The sequence below is a fragment of the Hyaena hyaena genome, unplaced genomic scaffold (genome assembly GCF_003009895.1).
Source record: "Hyaena hyaena isolate Hyena2069 unplaced genomic scaffold, ASM300989v1 scaffold_148, whole genome shotgun sequence".
NCBI classification, from domain to species: domain Eukaryota; kingdom Metazoa; phylum Chordata; class Mammalia; order Carnivora; family Hyaenidae; genus Hyaena; species Hyaena hyaena.
In genome coordinates this window covers 2,391,542-2,417,785 of record NW_024080780.1, presented here as the reverse complement: position 1 = coordinate 2,417,785, position 26,244 = coordinate 2,391,542, and the positions used below count along the sequence as shown (strand labels likewise).

Here is a 26,244-nt window from a genome sequence, read left to right as displayed (position 1 = left end):
TTTGTGGCTTCTTCCACTTAGCATGATGTTCTCAGGCCTCGTCCATGTTGTAACATCATCCTTTTCTTCACTGAATGATACTCCATCATATGGATGGACGACACTGTAGAAAAATCTGTCCATCCGTGGATGGACTCTTAGGGGTTGGATGGACTATTAGGGGTTATTTCCGCTTTGGGGCTATTGTGACTGATGCTGCTATGGACATTCACATACAAGCTTCGATGTGCGCATGTGTATTTCCATTTCTCTCGGGTGTATGCCTCCGAGTGGAATTCCTGGGTCACGTGGCAGTGGTTTGTTTACCCTTTGGAGGAACTGCCGGTCTGTTTTCCAGAGTAGCTGTGCCTTTTGACCAATAGTGTATGTGGGTTCTAGTTTCTCTGAATTCTTGCCAACACATAATTTGTCTTTTTGATTGGATTAGATTAGTAAAAAGTTTTAAAAATATTTATTTTTGAGGCAGAGAGAGACAGAGCCTGAGTGGGGGAGGGAGGGGCAGAGAGAGAGGGAGACACAGAATGTGAAGCAGGCTCCAGGCTCTCAGCTGTCAGCACAGAGCCCGACGCGGGGCTCGAGCCCATGAACCACAAGATCATGACGTGAGCCAACGTAGGACACTTGACCGACTGACCCACCCAGGTGCCACTGATTAGATTATTTTCAAGCACGTTTTAATTCAGGATGTATAATTTTGTTTAAAATAACAAATTTTTTTTGGAAATTTAATAAAATTCTGTGTGTATGCCACAGAGGTGAAAGATAGCTGTTTTAAGTTTATTTATTTCCTACTGTGTTCTTGGTTTATTTGTTTTAACGAAGTAATGACAAAGTCCTGTTCAAGTAAGTTTCTGGGGTTTTCTTGCCCCTAAAAACAGATAGATAGCCGGAACAGGATTTCATTAAGATTATCCTATCAGTTTTTATTTGTAGGGTTTTTTGTTTTTTGTTTTTTTTTAATTATTCTGGTCAAGAATAGGAAAGAACAGTAAACTCTAAGAAATAGGAGGTAAAGGATGTCTGGTATTATATTCCATGAAGAGTGTAAGCATCTTGTGATGGTCTGTTATTACCCCTTCTCTTCTGTATCTCCAACTGTTTTCACCAAAGGGAAGAATAGAATGTAGTTTTAAGACCCTTAGGGAGGATTCTCAGTTTTTGAGAGTTCTCAGCACCAAAGCAGTTTTATCATTTTATAAAATCTATGCGTACTTTCTTCTGCTTACCTACTTTGTCTCTCTGTCTTGGTCGCCTTATGTTACATAATTATTTCCTTTGGAAGAGAGTAGATGGGGAAGGTATTAGAAGATCTAGGTATAAGGATCACCTTATCTTGGATATGTTGTAAGCTCTTTAGAGCAGCAGCAATTTTGTATGTGTTGAATCTTTCATAGTGCCTGGTACATAATAGGGGCCTCAACAGATATTTATAGGATGAATGGACTTGTGAGTGGGTGGATGGATGACCTTACGGGTAAAGTGGCATATAGATGGATGAATACATTTCAGGTGTGTTAACTGATTGCTTAGCTCTGGTTTGTTTTAGACGTGTGTTGGCTGTGTGATGACTGATTAACAGATGGGCTAGTTTGATTTTTGTTCCTTGGATTCTCAGTGTTTGAGATTAGTTTAGCAATTTGGAGATGTCTCATTACCTTCAGATTTAAATTGTTTCTGAGATAATTTCTAGTCACTGTAGTTTAATTTTTTTTAATATTTATTTTTGAGAGAGAGTGAGAGCGAGCAGGGGAGTGTCAGAAGAGAGAGGGAGACACAGAATCCTAAGCAGGCTCCAGGCTCTGAGCTGTCAGCACAGAGCCCGACACAGGGCTCAAACCCACAAACCATGAGATCATGACTCAGTTGAAGTTGGCTGCTTAGCCAGCTGAGCCACCCAGGCACCCCTCTAGTCACTGTAGTTTAAAAGAGCAACCAGAAAGCTGTTTTAAGGGGGTGCCTGGCTAGCTCAGTCAGCAGAGCATACAACTCTTGATCCTTAGGGTCATGAATTCTGTCCCCACGTTGAATATAGAGATTGCTTAAAAATGAAATCTTGGGGTGCCTGGGTGGCTCAAGCGTGTGACATCAGCTCAGGTCATGATCTCATGGTTTGTGAGTTCGAACCCTGTGTCGTACTCTGTGCTGACAGCTCAGAACTTTGAGCTTGCTTCAGATTCTGTGTCTCCCTCTCTCTCTGTGCCTCCCCCACCCACACTCTGTCTCTGTCTCAAAAATAAATATTAAAATTTTTTGAAAACATAAATTAAAAGTAAATAAGCCGTTTTAAGGAATTGTTAAGGTGGAAAAAAAATTAGGATATAAAATCAGGGCTGGATCAGTTGGCAAGTCAGAACCCTATAACCATGGAATAAACTCTTGATAGCATCACACATTCATAATTGAGGCATCTTGCTGTTGAGCACCGTTTGTTTGGTTTTGATTTTGAATCTGGAGTGGGGGATACCAATGAGTCTTTGTAACTTCATCTGGGAGACAGTGAGCACAGGTTAGTTTCTTCTCGATGGTTTTCTTTCTTCTTTTTCTCCCTTTTTACCTCCTATCATTCGTGTACTTTTCATGTTTTCCTTGGCATGGAAAGTGCCCTTCCAAGTAGCCGATGGTGGTAACAGAGTTTGACCCTCTGGGCAGAAGAACATGAAAAAATGTGAGTGCCTCAGGATCCTTCTTGGCAGGTGAGGGGGATGGGGTCCTAAAGGAGCTATCCAAAGACCTGGGATGGATTGTCTGTGAACTTTGTACCATGAATGCACACAGGCCTCTGTTCACAACCATGCTGTTGTTTTAGATGTGTTTGTTTGAGACACTGCATGTCTCCCTATGGACATAGCACTATAAATGGGCCCTAGGCCCATAGGCAAAGGCCAAGAAATGATGTTGATAACGTGGGTGATGTAGCTAAAAGCTACAAGCATATTCTAGGTACAAATAACGAATATATTTCTTATAAAAATATATAGTATTTCATCAATATCCTCAAAGAGTTCTGTAGGCCTGTTTGTCGAGTTACTTAACGAACACTTGTGGCAAAATCTTAAGAGTTGGGTGTGTGGATCATGTTGCTGAGTCTGGATCCGAATGGTTTCCTCTAGAATCCAGTGGTGCATCTACTCTGGTAGGCATACAATGGTGGTTGGGGTTGCCTATATGTAAAACAAGAGGCATCGCCATTCCACAGCCAGCAGTAAAATGGGACAAGCTTGGGGTCCCCAAGTCACACGTTTCCATCTTCACGGGTTGTATGCCCACGGTTTCTCTCTTGAGGCTCCCTGGATTACCTGTCCATCCTCCGCAGTGGTGCAGGGGGAGCGCTGGCCTCAGCACCTAGCTGAATTCTGCCTCCTTTGAGACAGGAGGCTAAGCACTATCCGGGTTCCACTTTGAGCCTGGCAGCAGCGAGCCTCTTGGGAATCTGGTACAGATGTGCAGAAACGACTGCCAGCCCCAGGTCTGATCCCCTGCAGTCACGAGGTGAGGCAGTGACCCTGAGACCACTCAGCCCCGTGGGGCCCTGCGCTGTGCGTGCTGTGTGGCGCGGGGATGGGGAGACCACCTGCTGCTGTGGGGGTGCCGGGAGCCCGTGGGGGTCCCTGCTTCTCCACCACATTTCCAGGGCCCCTCCTGAGCCATCCCTGGAGGGAAAGAGTCTCGGGTTTCACCTCCCCCCTGCGTTTCTGATCTGCTGGGTCTGCCCCCACTGCTGTGTTCGTGCTGCACTTTTCACACTCATTTTGTACATGGGCTTTTGCTCCTCTCTTCCTTGTCTGCACCATCTCCAAGCTCTCTGACAAGTGTTGTGTTGGGGTTTGTGAGCATCCTGGACAGGTTTTTTGGGGTACATTTCAAGCATGTGTGTGAAAACATCAAAAGTCATCTCTAATTCACATTAAAACCCAAACTGGGCGGAGGGAGGGAAAGGAGAGCGTCCCTCTCACACCATCATCATGCTTCCTGAACCTCTTTCCTTACGTCCGTCAAGCGTCAAGCACTCGGCAGGCTGTCGGTACCCCCTCCCTTCTGTGTGCACCTGCTGTAATGTCACCAGAAATTAGATCTGCCCCAGGTCTGCTGTAAATGGGCTGGCCCTACTCTAGGAGGTAGTGGGAAATCCTAGAATGTAGACAATGGAGTCTGCTTTCAGTTCATCAGGTCACAGACCATGAGTGGTTTTAAAGACTCTAATTTGGCGGTGGCCCCAGAATTTTGTGACTCTAGCTCGGTGGTTTCCAGCTAGGACAGCGCCCTCAGCCCCTATAAGTGGTCACCTCGACCAAAATGACAGTAGTACCAAAGTTGAGAAACCAGCGTTAGCATTTTGTATGTGATAAAAGCCATGGGTCTTTTAAGGTGGATTTGAATAATGATTAAAAAAAAATAAGTTGAAAAGGTGTTCCTACTTCCAATGGAAAAACCATTGACTGTAAAACAGGAAAGATCTCATTTATATGTGGAATCTAACCCCCAAACCCTCCCCCCAAAAAAAACCCTACCTCATAGACACAGAGGGCAGTTCAGTGGTTTGTGGGGGGGGGCGGCGGAGGAGGGAAGATGAGAGAAGTAAGTAAAGGGAGTCAAAAGGTACAAACTTCTAGTTATAATTAAGTCCTGGGAATGTAACGTACAGCATGGTGACCATAGTTAATAATATTGTGTATTTGAAAGTTGCTAAGAGAGGAGATTTTCCAAGTTCTCATCACAAAAAAAAAAATTGCAACCATGTGTGCTGATGAATATTAACTAGACTTACTGTGTTTATCATTTCACAATATATGCAAATATCAAATCAGGTACAGATGACACTGTTGTTATATGTCAGTTATATGCCCATTTTAAAAAATGGAGAAAAAGTGCCATTTAAATCCCCGATACTATGACGTATTATCTACATCAAGTTTCTGGAATTCAGTGTGGTCAGGAACAAGGTCCCTTGGCCCCTGCTCTGCCCCAGAACATTAGATACCCTAGAAGATGCCAGGTTAGAGAGGCGCCTGGATCGTTCAGTCGGTTAAGCATCTGACTCTTGATTTCAGCTCAGGTCATGATCCTAGGGATCAAGCCCTTCGTCGGGCACTGAGCTGGGTGTGGAACCTGCTTAAAATTCTCTCTCTCCCCCTCTGCCCCTTCCCTACTCCCGCTCTCGCTCATTCAAAAAAAAACAACACAAAACAAAAAACCATTGCAGGTAGAAGAAGAGAACTTTCCTTTGGCTGCTGAATTTACTACAGATTTAAGTAGTCATATTAATTTAGCCATTGCAAAATTTTTTGTCCCCCTTTGTCTTTAAAAGAAATCAAATTTCCAAACAAATTATGATTTTATGGTGTAGGCTATTAGAGAATCCTGAATTGTGGTACTTAACATAGGCCAAGTAAGCACTTATGGGAGAAAAGTAGGTGTGGTGCTCTGTTCTGGGTCTGAGGCCGAGTTATGTGTTTGGGTAAAGAATGTTCTCTTTTCTGTGAATCTGTAATTAGAACATGCCACACAGCATTGGTATTTAAAGCCCATCATCATTATCTCCTTTTAGGGTTGTTTCCCTACCTTATTTTTAAACTTCATTTTTTTCAGAGTGCAGAAGAGAAAATCATTTTTAAAACCAGAAGAGGGGCGCCTAGGTGGCTCAGTCAGTTAACCATCTGACTTCAGCTCAGGTCATGATCTCATGGTTCATGGGTTCGAGCCCTGCATTGGGCTCTGTGCTGACGGCTCAGAGCCTGGAGCCTGCTTCCAATTCTGTGTCTCCCCCCATCGCTGCTCCTCCCCCGCTCTTGCTCTCTTTCTCTCTCTCTCAAAAATAAACGTAAAAAACCAGAAGAGAAATATGGTAGTTTATAAAAGGGCAAAAGTAGGTTTAAATCTGTGCTAGTGATTTTATCTTCTTTAGCTTAAAGTAGGGATCAGCAAACTATGTGTGTAAAGGACCAGGAGGTAACAATTTCAGGCTACTTCCGTGGTCATAGTTGGGGGAAGGACCCGGATAAAAGTCCTTGCCCAGGGAAGGAGGCACTGGAGCAATTGCCAGGATATTAAGGATTATCTTCCAGGGCGAGGGGCTAATAACCGAGCAGCGTGAGACAATGATACAGTCTACCACGGTCTCCTCTTTAGAGTAGTTTGGCCAAGTCTTCATCGTGGCCTCTTAGCCCCTTGCTGGTGTTAGCAGAGAGCAGGGACCTGAATTCAACACAGATCTTCAGAGTGTTCACTCAGCACTTATCCTGAATCTTTAATGGTGTGCGCATGCGTGTGTGAGTTTTTTGATCTCTCATTGCCCAATTAGATGCATATGGGTTTTCCCATTACAGAATGGTTAAGAATATGTGTACAATTAGCAAGTATATAGGTTTGGAAATTAACTTTTTTTGATGACTTGAAGTCACCAAGATTTAATTACAGACAATAAAATTCATGAATGACAGGTCCACATTGGAACAAGATGTAGTACATGTAGACAGCTGCAGGGTTATCCACAGGACCCAGTTCTAGAATCGTTCTATCGCCCCCAAGGCTCCCTTTTTCCTCATTCATGGTCAATGTCCCTCCCGCACCTAGCCCCAGGCAGCTGGTCCTCTTCTGTGTCCGTGGATTCGCCTTTTCTAGAAATGCCATATCAATGAAACCCTACACTATGAACTGTGTCATGTGTGGCGTTTTTCACTTAGCATGATATTTCTTAGCTCTGTCCTGACTGGTGATTCTGTTCGTGGCTTGTTTTTTATTACTGAAGAGTTCCATTGTATGGATTTATTATATTTCACTGGTCTCTAAACCAGTTGATAGTCATTTGAATGATTTCTAGTATTTGGCTATTAAAAATGCTGCTACAAATATTCGCATGCAAGGGTTTTTGAAACGTTTCTTTCAAGGAGGTAGATCTCTAGAGTGAATTGTTGAAACCTGTGATAAGATTGTGGTTAACTTTTTTTGTATTTTTTTTTTTTAACAATTCATTTTTTGAGAGACAGACACAGTGTGAGTGGGGGAAGGACAGAGAGAGGAAGACACAGAATCTGAAGCAGGCTCCAGGCTCTAGGCTGTCAGCACAGAGCCCAACGCAGGGCTTGAACTCCCGAACCATGAGATCGTGACCTGAGGCGAAGTTGGCCACTTAACCAACTGAGCCACCCAGGCACCCCGAATGTTTTATTTATTTTTGAGAGAGAGAGAGAGAGAGAAAGAGAAAGAGAGAGAGAGGGAGGAAGAGGCAGATGATAATCTGAAGCAGTTATCAGCACAGAGCCCAATGTGGAGCTCAAACTCACAAACCATGAGATCATGACCTGACCCGAAGTCAGACACTTAACATACTGAGCCACCCAGGTGCCCCAAGATTGTGTTTAGCTTTTTAAGAAACTTCCAAACCATTTTCTAAAGTGGGTATACCATTTTACATCCTCGCTAGTTTCCCCACATCCTCACTAACACTTATTATAGTCAGTATTTTTTTTTTTTAATAATATCCAGGAAATTGTTTGTTGGTAATGGAAAATGGAACCCCTATGAACCTCTCTTCTGAAGAAGGGATGGTGCCAGTTGCCTCCCTATCTTATAGGATTGCTCTGGATCAAAAGAGATGGGAATTTTTGAGCAAGTACTTTGTATGGTAAAAGTGTTATTGATGATTATGTGTAGGAAAGTTCTTAGCTATTAAATTGAACACATATCCGTCTCAGAGATCAGGATGAAAACTTGCCCGAGTTTTAATAAAATGTGTATGTTATGATCAGACTTTTAAAGACATTTTTGAACTCCAGTTATGAGCTTTCTCCATATGCTAGGTTGCCTGTATTGTACATTAAATTATCGGCCTTATTTAACAATGACAGACTATAATGGCTCGCATATGGTGGGCAAATTTTTCTTCCCCACTCCAACTTGGATGGTCTGGAAAATGTCTGCTTGTGACTTCATTTTTAAATGCCTGTGGGTGGCCTCTTTACTGGACCTGGGCATATGTGTTCTATTCGAAGAGAGTGGAGACAGACAGAACATTTGGGGGCTCAGAGAAACCACCAAGAGCAATCTATGTAAAAATACCTACTTTGGTTTCACTTTGCAGCTCTGATTCCATGAAAATGGCCGGTTTAAACTTCTCCAAGGAACAAAGGGAATGTTTTGAATGCATTTCCCTTCCTACCTGTGGAAGACAGCTGCTGTATGTAGGTCAAGCGAACTGGCAGCCGTGGGCTTTCAGTTTGCAGTCTGGGCGGACTTCTTAGAACTTGCTTATCAGCAGCTCTTCACACCTGTTGAAAAAGACCTTTGGACTAAGCAAGTTGAGCTGGGTATTTGATCATGTAGGACTGTGTCAACAGAGGGCTTTCTGGTACCTTCACCTGAGAAGGTAAAAAGGACCTCCACAGAACTCCAGGGAAAGTGCCTGCATGCCGTTTAGCCTCTGGAAGTTGGGAGGTTTGTTAATCCTTGCGACAATTTATATTAACAGTGTCTCCTAATGAAATATCTGATTCTTATTAGACAATTAAAAATTTTTTTTGTAATCTTTATTTTGAGGGAGACAGAGTGTGAGAAAGGGAGGAACAGAGAGGGAGAGGGAGACACAGAATATGAAGCAGGCTCCAGGCTCCGAGCTGTCAGCACAGAGCCCGACACGGGGCTCATATTCACTGACCGCGAGATCATGACCTGAGCCGAAATTGGATGCTTAAACAACTGAGCCACCCAGGCGCCCCTGGACAGGCAATTTTAATAATCAGGAAGCACATGAAATCCATTTTTATTAAAGAAAATAATGCAGGTGATAGTTCTAGCAACCAGTGCCTTGGACTTAGAGTTTGGAGGGTGGAAGACGGCCACTGTGATTTATGATTTCCTGATTGTACCTAATGAATAAGAATTCTCACTTTATAGAATTTTGAAAGTTTCCATTTGAATGTGTGTATGTGTGTAGGTATTTCAGAGCTTTAAAATGTTGCAGGGTAACATTTAAAGGGATAAAGATGGGGAGCCTGGGTGGCTCAGTCGGTTAAACGTCTGACTAGTGATCTCAGCTCAGGTCTTGATCTCAGGGTTGTGAGTTCAAGTCCCATGCTGGATGTGAAGCCTACTTAAAAAAAAAAAAAAGACACTTTGGTGGCTCACTTGGCTTCATGTCCAACTCTTGCTTTCAGCTCAGGTCGTGATCTCAGGGTCCTGGGATCAGGCCACTCATTTGCATGAAGCTTGCTTGATTCTCTCTCTCTTCTCTACCTCTCTCCCTCTCCCCAACTCACACACACATGCTCTTTTTCTCTCTCATATAAAAAAAGAAGAAATAGGGCATCTGGCTGGCTCAGTCAGTAGAGAATGAAACTTTTTTTTTATTTAAAAATTTTTTTTAATGTTCTTATTTATTTGTGTGTGTGTGAGAGAGAGAGACAGCGTGAGCAGGGAGGGTCAGAGAGAGAGGGAGACACAGAATCTGAAGTAGGCTCCAGGCTCTGAGCTGGCTGTCAGCACAGAGCCTGATGTGGGGCTCAAACCCACGAACTATGTGATCATGACCTGAGCTGAAGTCGGACGCTCAACCAACTGAGCCACCCAGACACCTGGAGAAGGCAACTCTTGATTTCAGTGTAATGAGTTGAAGCCCCATGTTAGGCGTAGGGATTACTTAAAAAAATAAGTCTTATAAAAGGTAAAAAGGATGAAAAAATAGTTCAGAAACTTAGAAGTCTTTTTTAGGTTATCACAGATGATGTGGTTTTGGTATGGAGTGATATTTGACAGAACAATCTTAGAGGAGGTGGGAAACAAATCGTCCTTTTCGAAGCAGCTGTCTGCTAATAAATTGGGAGGGACAGGCAGCTATAAGTGTCATTTTTGGCATTCCCTGTGTCTCTGCCTGAACAGCCAATCAGAGGTATGTGATTGACGCATGCAGAGATGGGAACTTGTGTGTGTGTGTGTGTGTGTGTGTGTGTGTTTTAAGTTTATTTATTTTGAGAGGGGTCTGAAGGGGCAGAGAGAGGGAGAGAATCCCAAGCAGGCTCTGCACTGACAGCACACAGCCCAATGTGGGGCTCGAACCCATGAACCCGTGAGACCGCGACCCAAGCTGAACTCAGACGCCTAACCGACAGAGCCACCCAGGCGCCTCTGTTTCTTCTTTACGTAAGGCAGGCTTCTGGGCCTACAGAGAACGTTTTTGTATTCAGTTTGGACGCTGTATATGACTGTGGAGGATTTCAACCCCTCTTTGGAGGGAAGTTTGAAGAAACATATAGCTGGAAAAGAAGGAGAAAGGGAATTGCCTGCTGGGAGGGCTTCGATAGGACTGTAATGGGGGAGGCTGGCACGGGCATGGACCTCACGGGAATTATGTGAGCCCGGCCGCGGGAGCAGGAGAGCTGGGCCCAAATGCTTTGACCAGAACTCCGAGTTGACTTGGGACCCTGAGTGAGGGCGCTGACAGCAAGAGTCCTGGTTCCCGGCTGCCGTAAATAAGGGCCTCACTGGCAAGCGCAGAGGGATTTTGGTTTTTTTTATTGTTTTTAATTTTTTTAATTTTTTTTTTTATATATTTCTGAGAAAGGGAGAGAGAGAGAGAAGGAGAGACAGCATGAGCAGGGGAGTGTCAGAGAGAGAGGAAAACACAAAATGTGAAGCAGGCTCCAGGCTCTGAGCTGTCAACACAGAGCCCAACATGGGGCTTGAACCCACGAACTGTGAGATCATGACCTGAGCCCAAGTCGGACTCTTAACCAACTGAGCCACCTAGGCGCCCCAGATTTTGAAGTCAGGTTTTTATATCTTCTTAGATTTTCCCTCCTGTGAAAGAGAATAAATGTTGTGCGTGTGATAACTGGCCACTTAAAGTGACCTCTGTGGTGTTATATTTTAAGTGTGCATTGAATTGTTCATATAATTTATTACTTACTTTACGGAGACGAATAGTACGGTGTGTGCAAAGAGTATGGGGTCAGGAATTGGAGAGATTGGGATGTGACTCGGTCACCAGTGTGTAAGGCAGGGTGTGGGTTCTGAGCTTCAATTTCCTACTGGTGGCAGGATTATTAGCTTACTGAGGGTTGGTATTAAGTCCAGTGTCCTTGAGGCTTTCCTCTCCGCACATGACCGTGACACATCGTGGGCACTCTGTTACCGGAAGCTAGCTACTATTTGTGTTATGGATCAACACAGTTTAAAGCAGCATAAAGTGATGAGTTTACTTCTTTTTTTTTTTTAATCTTTTTTATTTTTGAGAGTGAGAGCGAGAGCACAAACAGAGGAGAGGCAGAGAGAGAGGGAGACACAGAATCTGAAACAGGCTCCAGGCTCTGAGCTGTCAGCACAGAGCCTGACACGGGGCTCGAACTCCCAAACCACAGGATCATAGCCTGAGCCAAAGTTGGCTGCTTAACTGACTGAGCCACCCAGGTGCCCACGAGGAGTTTACTTCTATATTATTTGCCTCCTACCAACTCTACAAAGACATCAGTTGTAGTCTGATAAACTGCAAGTTGATTAAACTATAATCAACGTATTTTAAGTATTTCACTTAACATTTGACATAAAAGCAAATTAGGTAGACCAATAAAATGAGGTTGAAAGCTCTAGAAAAAGTTGTTCAATGTAAGTACCACTTTATTTTATTACAGTTTTTTTAACGTTTATTCATTTTTGAGAGATATAGCATGAACTTGTGTGCACGGGTAGGGGAGAGGCTTAAGGGGGCGGTACAGAGGATCTGAAGTGGGCTCCGAGCTGACAGGAAAGAGCCTGATGCTGGGCTCAAACTCCTGAAGTTGTGAGATCATGACCTGAGCCAAAGTCAGATGTTTAATTGACTGAGCCCCCCAGACGCCCCTGTATGTACCATGTGATGACCCACGTGTATTTCCATGTTCCACACTGTGTCATAAGGGTGTGCCTGTTTAGTGTCATTTTTGTTGGGATTGGTGACATTGAGCTAAGTAGAAATAACTTACTGAGGTACTGAAGCTCAGTGTTACATTCCGTCACATGGGCATACAGCATCGTGATAATTCTTCACAATTTGACCAGTAAACACCCAGTGATTTCTCCAGACTTTTATCACTTGTTCTTAGAAACAAGTGCTTTTCATGTTGTGAAATCAAAGAAAAGGGAATTCATCATCGAAAAGATAAATACTATGCTTGTTCCATTTGTGAGAGTGGAGAAATAAAATCAACACCAAACAGCAGCAGCAACAGACTGGGCCCCTGGTTAGCAATGGGATCTGGAAGTTGCTGTGAACTTCACACCTGCGGACTGGGTTCTGATCTTTACTAAAACTTTAATCCCTCTCTTGGAGAGGTCATTTGACACTTAGGTGTGGGACTAGCCGGCAGTCGGTGGGGTGTCCTGATGCCCTCCATGTGGTCAAGTGCGTGGGGCTTGGCGCTGGGAAGATGGGAGCCAGCAGATCCCAAGGAGTTTTTGTTACAGGGCGAAGCAGTGTCAGGACCTGGTTCAACTTGTTTTTGAACCCAACTGCCTGGCGTCAAGTTCTTTTCAATTTTCTGATGCTGCCTTCAGGCCTTCACTTCCCTGACTTGACTTTGCTAATAGCACCTGCCTCAAGGGCATTTGTGAGTGAAATGAGATCAGCCACATAAACCACTTGCATTTCAGCAGGGGGGGACTGGGAAGGGGGGGTTACTTTCTTCCCTTTTCTGTGTCCTCTGGTGGGACAGTGGTCATGCTGTGTCTGGTAATGGCTGGGGATGATGCTTTCTGAGCAGCCATTCTTGTCTGAGAAAAACACTTGCTTCTTAAAAACTTCTTTCCTTCTTAAAGGAATGCAGTAGTCAGTAATTTTGAGAGTGGTGATTTGCCACGAAACACAGCCCAAACTCCTAGTTAAATCCTGTTCGCTTTGTTTACAGGGGACACGGGTCTGGCTGAGAGAAAATGGCCAGCACTTTCCAAGTACTGTCAATTCCTGCGCAGAGGGCGTCGTCGTCTTCCGGACAGACTATGGTCAGGTGAGCACAGGTTTCTGCAGCTTTACAATGTTCATGTTCCGCCTCCCGGGGTTGTCTTCCATGAGATCATGTGTGTGTGTTCCCCTCCGCCTTCTGTACCTTAAGTAGTTTTTTCTTTTTTTTCTTTTTTCTTTTTCTTTTTTTTAATGTTTTATTTATTTCTAGGAGAGAGAGAGAGACAGTGTGAGCAGGGGAGGGTCAGAGAGAGAGGGAGTCACAGACTCTGAAACAGGCTCCAGGCTCTGAGCTGGCAGTCAGCACAGAGCCCAATGCGGGGCTCGAACCCACGAACCGCGAGATCATGACCTAAGCGAAAGTCGGACGCTTAACCAACTAAGCCACCCAGGCGCCCCTTAAATAATTTTTTCTAAATGGTAAACCCAAATGCCAGAAAGAATGTATAACGCACACCATAAGTGCGTGAGATGCAATCCCATTCTCCAAATGGAACACACCCGGTGTTGCAGCCAGTACGGGACCCGAAAGCACTACACTTGGCTCATTCTCTCCCTGGGAATGCTGTCAGAGAATCACCAGTATAGGGTACAAGCAGTTTCAGAAAAATTTCACATTTATTGATATATGCATATTGGTTCCATTACCACTTTCCCTGAAAATTCTGAAATTTCTGAGGGCGTTGGAAATAGCCAGTCTGCCAGTGAGAATGGAAGTAATAGGAAATCCTGTAGAACCAGATGGACTCTCCCACCTACCCCGAGCTTCCTCGTCCACCTCGTTCAGCAAGTGAAAAGTTTTCTGGTGCAGAAGGTAATCCACCGCTTCTGGTTTCCGGTTCTTTGGTGTAACGTAAAAGCTATAATATCATAGAAAACAAATAGATGAATTCAGAAACTGGCTCACTGGTTATATTTGGGCAATTGTGAAAAGAGGCTGGTGTCTCCATTTTATAAAGGAGACTAATTTTAATGTTACAGATGGATGCCTTTTTCAGAGGCACATATCAAAATTTAAGACCTATGCTGGAGGGGTGTTGGGTCAGAGGAGGGGTTGGTGGGCGATGGGCATTAAGGAGAGCACTTGTTTGGAATGAGCACTGGGTGTTATATGTAAGTTTTATATATATATGTATGTATGTATGTTTTATATATATATATATAACATATATATATATGTGATGAATCCGTAAATTCTCCTGAAACCATTATTACACTCTATGTTCATTAACTTGGACTTAAAAAAAAAAACAAAAAACGGAATAGAGGTCAATATAGTCTTAAGGATACACCGAATATCCTGAAAATTGGGGCAGAGGGCAACTATTCAGCAAACGATTATAAGATAGCAAAGAGTATTATTTAGCAAGTAATAGTAAAAAATAGCCATTCGTTTAATTGTAAAGTAGAAGAGGTGTCATAATATTTGTATCCCAAGTGGTGATGACTTGGATAAAACTAGTTCTACCCAATTGTAAGCTTCAAAAGAAAAAGTTGGACAAGCAGATGGTTACTTAAGTCAGAATGGAAATGCACTCATATTTTATCTGCCTCTGTCACATCTTGAACACAGTCTTTGTCCAAAAACAACCCACTTGTTTTACTACTATATTCTAAGTATATAAATACTACCAAAGTACTCAAAAAAAAAAAAAAAATCTAAGACCTAAAGAGAGAAGGAGGTCATGTGTCCAGTATTTAAAGCTCATAGTCCCTGAATCTGGTTTGCAAGTTTGTTGAGAATGAAAGCTTGAGTGTCAGTGCTGAGTCGTTTAAGACCAATGGCTACTTGCTGATCGAAACTTCTTAGAGATCATGTACTTGGTGGTACCGTTCTCCTTTCTTGGCTTAATAACCAGTGGTGTGACTGGGCTGTTTGGCAGTTCCTCAGTTTCTTTTTCATCTGAGAGTCTCAGATAGTTGTTCAGCATTTGGTGGTAAAGACCTAGCTGTGTTTTTTAGATGCAGGTTGCGGGAAGTGGAGAGAGGGGCAGATCGATCACATGTGTAGCGGTCATGGCCAGCGTGGGTGCCGCACTGCTGCCCCATCTGGTTTCTTTCTCGGCAGATTCTCAGGTTGTATAGTGTGATCTGTAAACTGAGGACAGGCTAAGTGGCTTTTGTTCGGGCACGGCTTCCGTGTTTCCATTCCCACAGAGTTGGTCTGCCTTTGTCTGTCTTGCCATTATCCTGTCCATCTTTCCTTCCTACTTTCCTCAGATGACAGTTCACTTCCTTTTAGGTTCTATGCGTACATCCCAAGATGATGTAAAAAAGAACGGTATTTAACCAGTGCACCTGACTTGATGTAACTCTGTTCCTGAAGGTGTTGTGAAAAATCTTTTTCATAGAATTTTCTTTTTTTATTGACTTCTTTATTTTATTTTATTTTTTTAGATTTTTTAATGTTTTTTTATTTCTGAGAGAGTGTGAGCAGGGGAGGGTCAGAGAGAGGGAGGTACAGAATCTGAAACAGGCTCCAGGCTCCGAGCTGGCAGTCAGTACAGAGCCCGACGCGGGGCTTGAACCCACGAGTCGTGAGATCATGACCTGAGCCGAAGTCAGACACTTAACCGACTGAGCCACCCAGGTGCCCCTATTGACTTATTTCTTAATCCCAAAGATAATTCTTCTTTTTCTTAAAAAATTTTTTTAATGTTTATTTTTGAGAGAGAGAGACCTACAGAGTGCAGGTTGGGGAGGGGAAGACACAGACAAAGTAGGCTCCAGGCTCCCAGCTGTTGGCGCAGAGCCGGGTGGTACTAACCGTGAGATCATGACCTGAGCCGAGGTTGGGTACTTAACCGATCGAGCCACCCAGGCTCCCAAATTCTGTTTTTCTTTTTAACTCCCACTCCCCCCTTAAAAAAATTGTGGTAAAGACACATGACATTAAACTTAACCATGTTTAAGTGTATACGTCAGTAGTGTTACATATATTCAAATTATTGCACAAGAGATCTTGAACTTTTTCATCTTTCGATCCTAAGACTCTATCCCCAGCAAACGCTTAATTCCCCATCTCTCCTCCTCCTGGATCTTGGTAACCACCTTCCTGTTTTCTCTCTGATTTCGATTACTTTGGATACTTTGTGTGAGAGGGATCGTACCATATTTATCCTTTTTTTCTGGTTGGCACATTGCTCTTGACACAGTGTCCCTGAAGTTCTAAGATGGCTTTTATTCTTATCTGCCACACTTCACTCTACAGAGCCTCCCACAGCATCTCCGGCCCTTAATGCCACCACCCAAGACACAAGGTCGTCACTCTGTGCCACGTGAAGCCATTTTCAGGTCTGTTCCATGCGTAGCTCTCCATGAGCAGAGGTGGCATGGGGTGGTCAGGCCAGTAGTTCTGGTCACTGTTGACAGTATTTAGGGATTGTGGGCTTAGAACCAAACCAGAATAACATGCACTTAAACATGAAAGCAACTCTCAACTTTGACTTCTAATCTTCCTTCTGTAGGCCATCAAATACTCGATCTTAGGCTGTCCACTCTGTCATTCTCAAGTATAATTAGTTCGGAGATTTGTGTAGGAATTACAGGGTTTAAGATACAAAAAGAGTGACACAAGATGGAAAGAACTGGGTTCAGACTTGGATCAAGAATTGAGAGTGACCAGAGGATGCTAGTGTCTTTCTTTCCTGACTTACTTCCCCTCACATCCCATTTGCCGTGGGACATATGGGTGTATTTACCAAGGATTAGGGGAAGTTCATGAACTGGTTCTGGTCCCCAGGACAGTAATATCTACTCCTTAACTGGGCAGGGACAGGTTCTGGAAGGAATCAGGGTCAAAGACACAGCATGGCCTTGTCCTGGTCAAGCCTGTCTATTCTTACTTTGCAAGTATTGGTTACTTTTAAATCCGTGTGTCTGGGAGAAGGGAAGAATAAGGAGTTATTGTTTATTGGGTACAGAGTTTCAGTTTTGGAAGATGGAACATTTTTGGAATGTTTTGGAACATTTCTGAAGGCTGATAGATGGTGGTTATAGGTATACAGCCATGCCAGTGCGCTTTAATGCCATTGAACTGTACGCTTAAATGGTTACAGTGGTAAATCTTACATTAGCATGTACATTTTACCACAATAAAAAAACCTCAGTGTTTGAGGTCAAATGATGACTAGTAAAAGTTGTCAAATGGGTATTTTTCTGCATTTTTATTTATTTTTTTTTAAAAATGTTAGTTTATTTTTGAGAGAGAGGGACACAGGGTCCAAATCAGGCTCTACACTGACACCAGAGAGCCCAGTGTGAAGCTCAGACTCACTATCCAAATGGTGACCTCATGACCTGAGCTGAAGTCGGAGACTTAACCGACTGAGCCACCCAGGCGCCCCGGTTTTTTCTGCAGTTTTAAAAACAATTCTAGTAAAGTTTTTGTTACTAAAATGTGAACTCTCAGAACAGCCTCGGAAACTATTAGTTTGCCCTCGGGTTTGGAGTGTGTGTCTCCTCCTTCACGGGAATCACCTGGGGGGGGGGGGGGCGCTTGTTCAGATGCAGATTCGGGTCGACAGGTCTGGTTCGGGACCTGAGACTCTGCATTTCTGCGGCTGCTGGTGCTGCTGGTTCAGGAAGCGCATTTGAGTAGTGAGGACGCAGGGGACATTCCTGAGAGCACCCAGGGGGTCGTGGGGCCGCAAGAGCTAGAAGTTGTTTCCACCCCGTACACGCACCACGGGTCCTAAGGTTGTGAAGCAAGCACAGGTAAAAGGCGGAGGGCTTTAAGTAAAGTTGGAGAGGGGCGCCTGGGTGGCTCAGTCGGTCAAGCATCCAACTTTGACGTGGGTCACGACCTTCCCGGTCCCAAATTTGAGCCCCGTGTCGGGCTCTGTGCTGACAGCTCAGAGCCTCGAGCCTCCTTCAGATTCAGTATCTCCCTCTCTCTGCCCTTCCTCCACTCACAGTCTGTGTCTGTCTCTCTCAGAAATAAATGGACGTTAAAAAAAAAAAAAAAAAAAAAGAGCTGGAGAACTTTCCTTTGGCTTCTAAAGCTCTTCTGGTTCCCCTTGCTCTATGCCCTTCCTTCCTAGGATCATTACACCATGAGCGTGGCCGGGTTGTGCCAACTGCCCCAGAATGGTTCTCGAGTGGATCACGAAGCAGTTTTGAAGTCCTGTTTGGTGTGGGAAAGCCCAGCAGAGCCCTGTGTGACTAAACTCCCAAAGTGGGCCCTCAGGGACATAGGGTAGGTAGGAGATAATAGTGTGTCGTTTTTTGTGCGAGCACTAAAGGGCACGTTTTCTGATTTCATTTAGTCGCTGAGAATTTTGTGTATGCAGTCGGCCTTTTTTTTTTTGGCAGGGAGATAGGTTTACTGTTAACTTAAAATTCCCTTCCACACTAACATTAACCTGCTGTGGATTGGTCCAGGGAATAGAGAGGACCAGAATGTTCCCATTTGATTTGTAACTTATGCTCTACTCGCTGTGAGGTATTTGTGGATGGAAAAAGAACTACGCAAGAGACCTGCTAACACACTTTGTTGAAAAATAGGCATAGTTGTGGCCTGTGGTGGACACAGCATGTGGGCAGGCCAGGGCTTGCCCTCAGAGTTACTTATAAGCATACACTGTTTTATTGCACTTTGCTTTATTGAGCTTTGCAGATAATGCGGTGGGTTTCTGTTTTTGTTTTAGTGTTTTTCTGTTTTTTTTTTTTTGTTTTATTTCTTTTCAGATTGAAGATTTGTGACAACCCAGCTTCAGCAAGTCTGTTGGTGACATTTTTCCAACACTGTTTGTTCACTTTGTGTCTTGGTCACATTTTGGTGATTCTTGCAATATTTCAAACGTTTTCATTATCCTGTTCGTTATGGGATCAGTGATTATGACTCTCTGAAAGCTCAGATGATGGTTAGCATTTTTTAGCACGCATTTTTAAATTAAGGTGTGTATATTGTCTTTTAGGCTTGTTGCCTTAATAGATGGTAGTATAGTGCAGTCGCTTCTTGGCTTTTTGGCTAAGATCAAGTGTAGTACAGAGTGATGTGAACTTAACTTTTGTATGCATTGGAAACCAAATTTTTGGAAACCAAAAAACTCATTTGAATCCCCCCCCTTTTTTTTTTTTTTTTGTGATGGTCAATGTACCATGGTGGTCTGGAATCTACCTGGCGGGATCTCTGAGGTACACCTGTGTACTTCTTGGATGTTAAACTGTGGACAGACTTTCAGAACATCACAGCTTTGCAGGGTACAAGTGTGGCTAAAAGATCAACTGTTAGGAAAGCATAAGATGGAAGACAGCCTTGAACACCCTTGAGCGTTTCTGGAACATCCACGAGGTGCACGGGCGATCTCCGTAGCACCCTTTCGGAGCATTGTAAATTGAGTAATAAGTTCTAAATTAGATTTTTCACTTTGAGAGCCAGCTCTGCTATCGTTTCTGAACAGCGCCTAATTTGATTGCTCTGAAAAAGATTACAGTGATATCAATTTACCTAATTGTGCTTTAAGGGTAGTTATTTAACTTACCCCAGTAAACTTAATCAAGACAATTACTCTTTGCCATGATTCTGTTGGGTTTTTGTTTGCATTGTCTCTTTATGGGGTCTTCAGAAATATTTTCAGCTCGGTATTTAATCGCCCCAGTCTACAGATAAATGGCCTCCTCCTCGCCCTTCTCTTTTTATTTGCTTGCAGCAAGTATGATTAGATTTGGGTTTAAAAGTTATTCTTCTCATTTTATTCATTCACAAAAAGGCCCTTAGATTGCCTGGTGCTCTCACGTTGGTCCTGGATCCTGCAGGAAGTCAGACTTTCTTGGCCCTGCAGGAAACACGCTACTAAATATTTATAATCACACCTCCCATGTAAAGCCGTCTCTAATCCTTTTGGTTTGACCTTCTGGTTTTGACAGGTTGGAGTGAATACTTTGGGCCCAGTTTTGTGAAACCTGATAAAGGATCAGTGTAGAGATATTTTTTTGTTACGTTTTTAGTCATTTCCACACTCTTTCTACCCTGTCCAGCCGCTTTTCTTTGCTGTTTTCCCCTCACTTCGCCCTCACGGGTGTCTTCGCGTGCTCCTTGGAGGTCGTGTGCAGCACACCCTCCCCCCGCGTGTGGCACCCCACCCGCGTGTGGCACCTCCCCCTCCCCCCCTCGTGCAGCACCCCCTTCCCCCGCGTGCACCCTGTGCATCCTCTCCGGGGCCCTGGGGAGCTCTCCCCCCAGCCTGCTGGGTGCTGGAGAGTGGACAGTGGGGCGGCCCACACACCTGTTTCACAGCACATGGGACCCTGGCCCCGCACGCTGTCAGGGTGGACTGCGCAAACTCTGTGAGTTCATTTCCAGGGGCAGCAGGTTGGCTCTGGCTGCTGATGGGAAGTGGTGGATGCTAGATATTTTAACTGAGTTAAAAATCTCATCTGAAAGGAAGCCAGTGGCCCAGCTGCACCCCCCCCCCCCCCCCCAGCTCGGGTCGGGAATGCCCTGGATTTCAGCATTCCACAAAGCTTCACACGCAAAGCCAGCTGGGGTCGAGGCAGCTGCCTGCGGAGAAGGGCCTCACTGTCAGCCAGCTCCTTGTGTGCGTGGTAGTTGGTGCAGCTCTCCAGGTGGGGTGGCCCAGCACCCCCACTCCCGCCCCGGGACCCTTCCCTTCGAGTGAGTGGTAGGGGAAGGGGCAGACCAGTGGGGAGACACTTAAAGTTAGGAAGATGGAGGGGAAGGAATTGGGGGCGCAGGCAGCATTGATGATGCGGAAGCAGTGTCACCAGGGTGCCGTGAGCCTCGGAGCCAAGCTGGGACACAACAGGACAGGTACTTTCCAGTCCCCTGGCTGGACAGAACCCCCTTGCTCTTATATTGCTCTTCTGTCACCGTCTCAACCTTTTTCTTTCCTTTTATGTGAAGAGAAACATTCTCATCAGTGCACATATCTGGGGGGGAAATGTTACTCCTTTTGTTTTCAGAAGGAAAGAAGCCTAGATTACGTACGTTTTAGCCCCTTGTAGCCTCTCAAGACTCAAGCGTCCCTTGTGTTGTAATGTCTGCTTCCAGACTAACATTTGGGTCCGTTTGAACCATACGAAATTGCCATTTCTCTTGGCCAAGGGGATGGAATATGGAGGGTTCTCTGTGGCTCAGCCCAAGAGCTTGTTCATGACCCTCTGGTTTAATTTTGTGCCTAAGCTTATTGATATGCTTATGAGTTCAAGATGGAATAAAAGGTGGAGTTTTCCTGGTGGCACCCAGTGAAGTTTAACGAAACAGGAGTGTTTCCACAGTCTCGTCAAGTGGCACAGCATCTCCCTGCAACAGTATACAGCCCTGGCTGGTGGAGTCTGCCTGCCATCTTTAATTCTGTTGCTCTTGTGCGCTTGTTAACAGCTGTGACAAGCCGTGGGATTTGTATTCCTTTTGGGGTTTCCATTTTCTCCAGGTGTGTAAATGATTTGCTGTGACCGGATTCTGCTGTGAATATTCAGATTAGAGTTAAAAGAAAAATAAGTGGGTATACATTTTTTTTTTGAACTGGAGTTTGGATTTTTCTCTACTGTTGAGGGTGTATGTTTATTGTGAATATACATAACATAAAGTTGACCATTTTCACTATTTATAATTTGGTGGAATTAATTACATGTGAAAGTGTCGCCAGTATTTCCAAAACTTTCTCATCACCCCAAAACAGAAACTCTATACCCATTAAGCACTAACTCCGTGGGTAATTTATTTTTAAATTATGGGTAACTTCTTGGGTACCTTTTTTGGTGCCACTTTTAGAAAATAAGAGCACCTTAGAAATTCTGGTTTGTATCTTTCTCAAGGACTAGACCACGTCAAGGAAAACTTGCTGTAGACCCACCTTCCAGGTTCCTGGGGGAGAGAATAAGATGTTGACCACTGCTGAATATTGGCACTAGCCACGTGATATGGCGGTGAGGATGGATGGTGCTGTCCCAACCCTACCCTTTTCAAAAGGGAGGTATCTGCATAGCCAGCTAAACATGAAGGGGGTGGCACCTGGGTGGCTCAGCTGGTTAAGTGACCGACTTTTGATTTCATCTCAGGTCATGATCTCATAGTTCGTGAGTTCGAGCCCTGCCTTGAGCTCTGCGCTGACAACATGGAGCCTGCTTGGGACTCTCTCTCTCTCTCCCTCTCTCTCTCTCTCTCTCCCTCTCCCCCTCTCTCCCTCCTTCTCTTTGTACCCCTCCCTCCCTCTCTCTTTCAAAATAAATAAGTAAACTTTAAGAAAAAAATAAGGGGAAAGAGGGACACGCTGGTGACAAGTGGCAGATAATTTTTAAAAATCAGATGGGTTGGTTTCTTTTGAAACTTTCGTATGGGTCCATCTGTTATTCTTGGAAGTCATTTTAATCAAAACAGTGCAGCTGTATTGAAAAGACTACACTGAGCTGGGAGCCTCTTAAATTCTCCGTGCCTTTCCCACATTGTGCTATTTCATCCTGGAAATACCCGTCTCTAGGCTGGATATTAACCACCAGTCTGCGGAGTTTCTTAGAAGTCTGTACTCCAGGGACTGAACACCACTGGGACTTTCAGCCCTGCTTTGAAGACCAAGTACAATGCACTTTGCCCAAAGTACTTGGTCTTCAGTGAGAAAAGTGTTTTCATGCTCTGAAAGCCACGTGAGTCTTCCTCTCTAGAACTCTTCCAAGAATTGGGTTTGGCATCTTGTGGCTCAAAGATGGAAAGTCCAATGTTTCCATTCATTTTCACTCTGGGACTACAGGGAAAAAAAAAATCCACTTGTTTATTAGTGAACCTAGCTCCAGAAAGAAAACATGCGCATGTTTGTAAATCTGCACAGCTCTGTGTATTGTAAATTTTACTCACTGTTTTAAGTTTTAGCATTTTGAAGCCTGAGATTGTTATCCTGTTATATTTCCACGTCTACACTGAACAACATCTACGTTGACATGGGAAACGATGTGCAGTAATCCACACTACAGGATGTGTTGGCTTGCTGAGGAATGTGGGCCGTGTCAAGGGCGGCCAGCCTTAGCTTGCTAAGAGTGCACCCCATTTCCATGTTGTTACCCGCCATATTCCCAGGACCACTGACAGATGCCTTAGTAACACCTAAGAGAACCCTGTCTCTGGGGCCCTGGCCTCCTGGCACCTTTATGTGAATCTAGTTTCAGTGGATTTAGAGTCATTTAGAGTCCAGGGTATTTCTGACTCTTTGAGACCGTGGTGTTTTCCCTGTCCCCTCTGGAGGGGACAGCTGGGCCCCACCCTGCCTGGCCCCATCACTGGATAGGTAGACAGGTGGCTAGGGAATTAGATGCTGTTGACGGTATTTATTGGCCCCAGTGAGGCCCTAGCTGAAGAGTGCACACTCTCCTACCCCCCCCCCCCCCCCCCCCGCCAGAGAATGTGTATTGTCATAGGTCATGACCTCCTTTGGCTTCCTGTCCTCCCCCGGTGGGCCAAATTGGTGCCTTTTTCCTTTTCTCCTTTGTGGATCTCTCTTGACTGTGGTCTCTCTGTTCCTCTGGAATGAGCTTCTTCTTCCCAACCTTCAGGCTTGGTCTATTTGTACCCGAGCCTGCCTCTGACCTGCCTGTCCCCTCTCATCTTCAGTTGACTTTGGGATTCCAGGCTGGGCTTCTGGGCGGCACATTCTACTTGTGCCTCTGTGAGCCCATCGCACATCCAGCAGCGCTGATGTGCAGGCACACAGAGAAGGGTGCACATTTTGTGCCATCAGCCATATTGTTGCTTTCCGTCTTGTGGTCAAGCTTAGCAAATCGAATCGCTCATACTTGAAGGTACGCAGGATGCTCTGTTGCATTCCTGGTACCAATGAACTGAGCATAGCTAACTAATCCCGTGTGCTCAGCCCAGACCAGGTTGCAGTTTATGACTGGGAGAGGCGAATAGAAAATATTCCATCAAAACTGGATTTTTTGAGGGCGGTGCCTTTGGTTAGGTGGCCGACTTTGGCTCAGGTCATGATCTCATGGTTCATGAATTTGAGCTCCACATCGGACTCTGTGCTGACAGCCCAGAAGCTGGAGCCTCCTTCAGATTCTGTCTCGCTCTCGCTCTCTCTGCCCCTCCCCTGCTTGCTCTCTGTCTCTCAAAAAAATGAATACATGTTAAAAAAAACATTTTTTAACTAGATTTTTTTTTATTTTGGAGATTTAAACACTATTCGTTTATTATAAGTATTTTGTGAAAAATGCATGTGACGATCTTTGGAAACAGGACAGTTTACAGTTTATCTGCAGGAATTAGACACGGCCGTGTAGTGCTGGCTGCAATTTCAGTAGAAAAAGCAGAGGCAGTTTGTTAAAACAAATCCAGGTGGTTCTCTCTGTGTGACTGACAACTTTGCATTCCATTCCCCAAATTCATTTACAGGCCTGTACCGTGCGACCAGTTTCCCCAGAGACTCAGTGCTGCACACAGGGAGTTGAGCCTCTAGTCTGTGTACAGAGACCAGGGACCCACAGTGCACTGGGGTGGAGCAGAGGCCCTGTGTTGCCTTATTCCAGTTTTAAACACGATTTCAGAGTTCCATCCCAGGCTGCGGCTGTGGTGCAGTTCAGGGATCACATGCTTCCTGTGATCACCTCCCTGGCGAGCGGTGGGAAAAAGGAGGCACTACGTTTCTTTTTTTTCCTTTTTTAAAAAAATGTTTACTTTGAGAGAGAGCATGAGTGTGAGTGGGGGAGGGGCAGGGCGAGAGGGAGGGAGAATCCAAAGCAGGCTCCGCTCTGTCAGTGCAGAGCCCAACATGGGGCTCGATCTCACGAAGTAGGACATCAAGACCTGAGCCAAAATTATGAGTCAGATGCTTAACCACCTGAGCCACCCAACCGCCCTGGAGGCCACTCCTTCCTAAGCCACTTCCTCCTCATCCGGTGGCATGTAGGATGGGTTAAGGGGGTGGGGAGTGCCTGGTGACCTCTACCAGGCAGCACACTGGTGCCTTCTAGCCGTTTGTGCCGTGTGGTGCTCCCGGCTCCTCCGTGGGGAAGGCGCCCTTCGCTGTACGGTCGTGCTGCGGAAACTGAGCGTAGGTGGGATGACCGTCCGGAAGTCCACATGTGGCCAGTGACAAGTGGCGGGGCCGGGGCTTGGCTCCAGGGTCGACCATCCTCCCATGACTTCTTGAGGAGCAAACTGAAGTGAGGGGGGTGTGTTCCCAGGTCCTGGCCGCTGCGCTGGGGGTGCTTCTCTGGGCCCCAGGGACGGAGTGCACTCGATGTCTTCTCATCATGACTTCCGAGCCTTCTCTTGAAGTCACTCTTCAAGATGCCCCCTCCCCCACTCCTCCTCCTTTGTGGTGGCTTTTGTTTTATTGCTCTAGGGAAATAGAAAGGTCTGGAAAAAAAACCACATTTTTTATTTTGATGTTTCATTGTCCTGTGTTCACAATCTTGCTTCTGTGCTGTGCTGCTGCTTCTGATGAGAGTCCTCAACCCTGGCTGCGTATTTTGATTCGCTGGGAAGCCTGCATCGTAAGCCTTGACGCTGCCCCCCAAACGATGACATCGGAATGTCAGTGGGGACTCAGGCTGTAGTACACTTTTTTTTAAAATATTTTTTATTTTATTTCTAGGAGAGAGAGAGAGACAGCGTGAGCAGGGGAGGGTCAGAGAGAGAGGGAGATACAGACTCTGAAACTGGCTCCAGGCTCTGAGCTGGCAGTCAGCACAGAGCCCGATGCGGGGCTCGAACCCACGAACTGCGAGATCATGACCTAAGCGAAAGTCGGACGCTTAACTGACTAAGCCACCCAGGCGCCCCTGTAGTACATTTTTTAAAAAACTTCTCGGGTGCTGTGTTTAATGTACAGCCGGGTACAGAACTATTTCATAGACTGAATGAGCATCATCTCAAAACATTATGTTGAAAATTGTGGACAAAGCCTGACTTCTGCGTGTGGGGCTTAGAAAATGCCCTTGTAACCATCGTTGCTAGGTCTTGGTGTTTCCCCACGAGGCTTCTTTCCAGCCATCGTTGGTGGTTCTGTGGAAGGTCTCTTCTGCCCACATTCTCTTTGTCTACAGCTCCTTCTGTCTGTCCATCTGTCTTCCTCTCCCTTCAGGGAGTACCTGCTCTTGACCTTTTCACCTCTCTTTCTTCCTTCCACCCTCTCACATTGGACGTTCCATTTGAGTGGGACTTTGGGGTTTAAGTGTCCCAAACTCATGGAGGATCTGGGTGGCTCAGTTGGTTGAGCGTCCAACTGTTGATTTTGGCTCAGCTCATGATCCCCAGGTTGTGGGATCAAGCCCCATGTCTGGCTCCATGGTGAGTGTGGAGCCTGCTTAGGATTCTCTCTCTCTCTCTCTCTCTCTCTCTCTCTCTCTCTCTCTCTCTCTCTCTC

General features: G+C 45.1%; 1 protein-coding gene and 1 pseudogene across 2 annotated transcripts in view; both read left to right on the top strand.

The window, feature by feature from the left end:
- Nucleotides 1-26,244, top strand: part of MYO10 (myosin X) — a 232,790-nt gene that overhangs the window by 35,903 nt on the left and 170,643 nt on the right. For both annotated transcript variants that reach the window (XM_039238829.1, XM_039238831.1), the window contains exon 2: nucleotides 12,870-12,968. In XM_039238829.1, coding sequence (XP_039094760.1) covers nucleotides 12,870-12,968 — 99 coding nt within the window. The remainder of the gene's footprint in view (nucleotides 1-12,869; nucleotides 12,969-26,244) is intronic.
- Nucleotides 18,874-18,977, top strand: LOC120236203 (annotated as a pseudogene).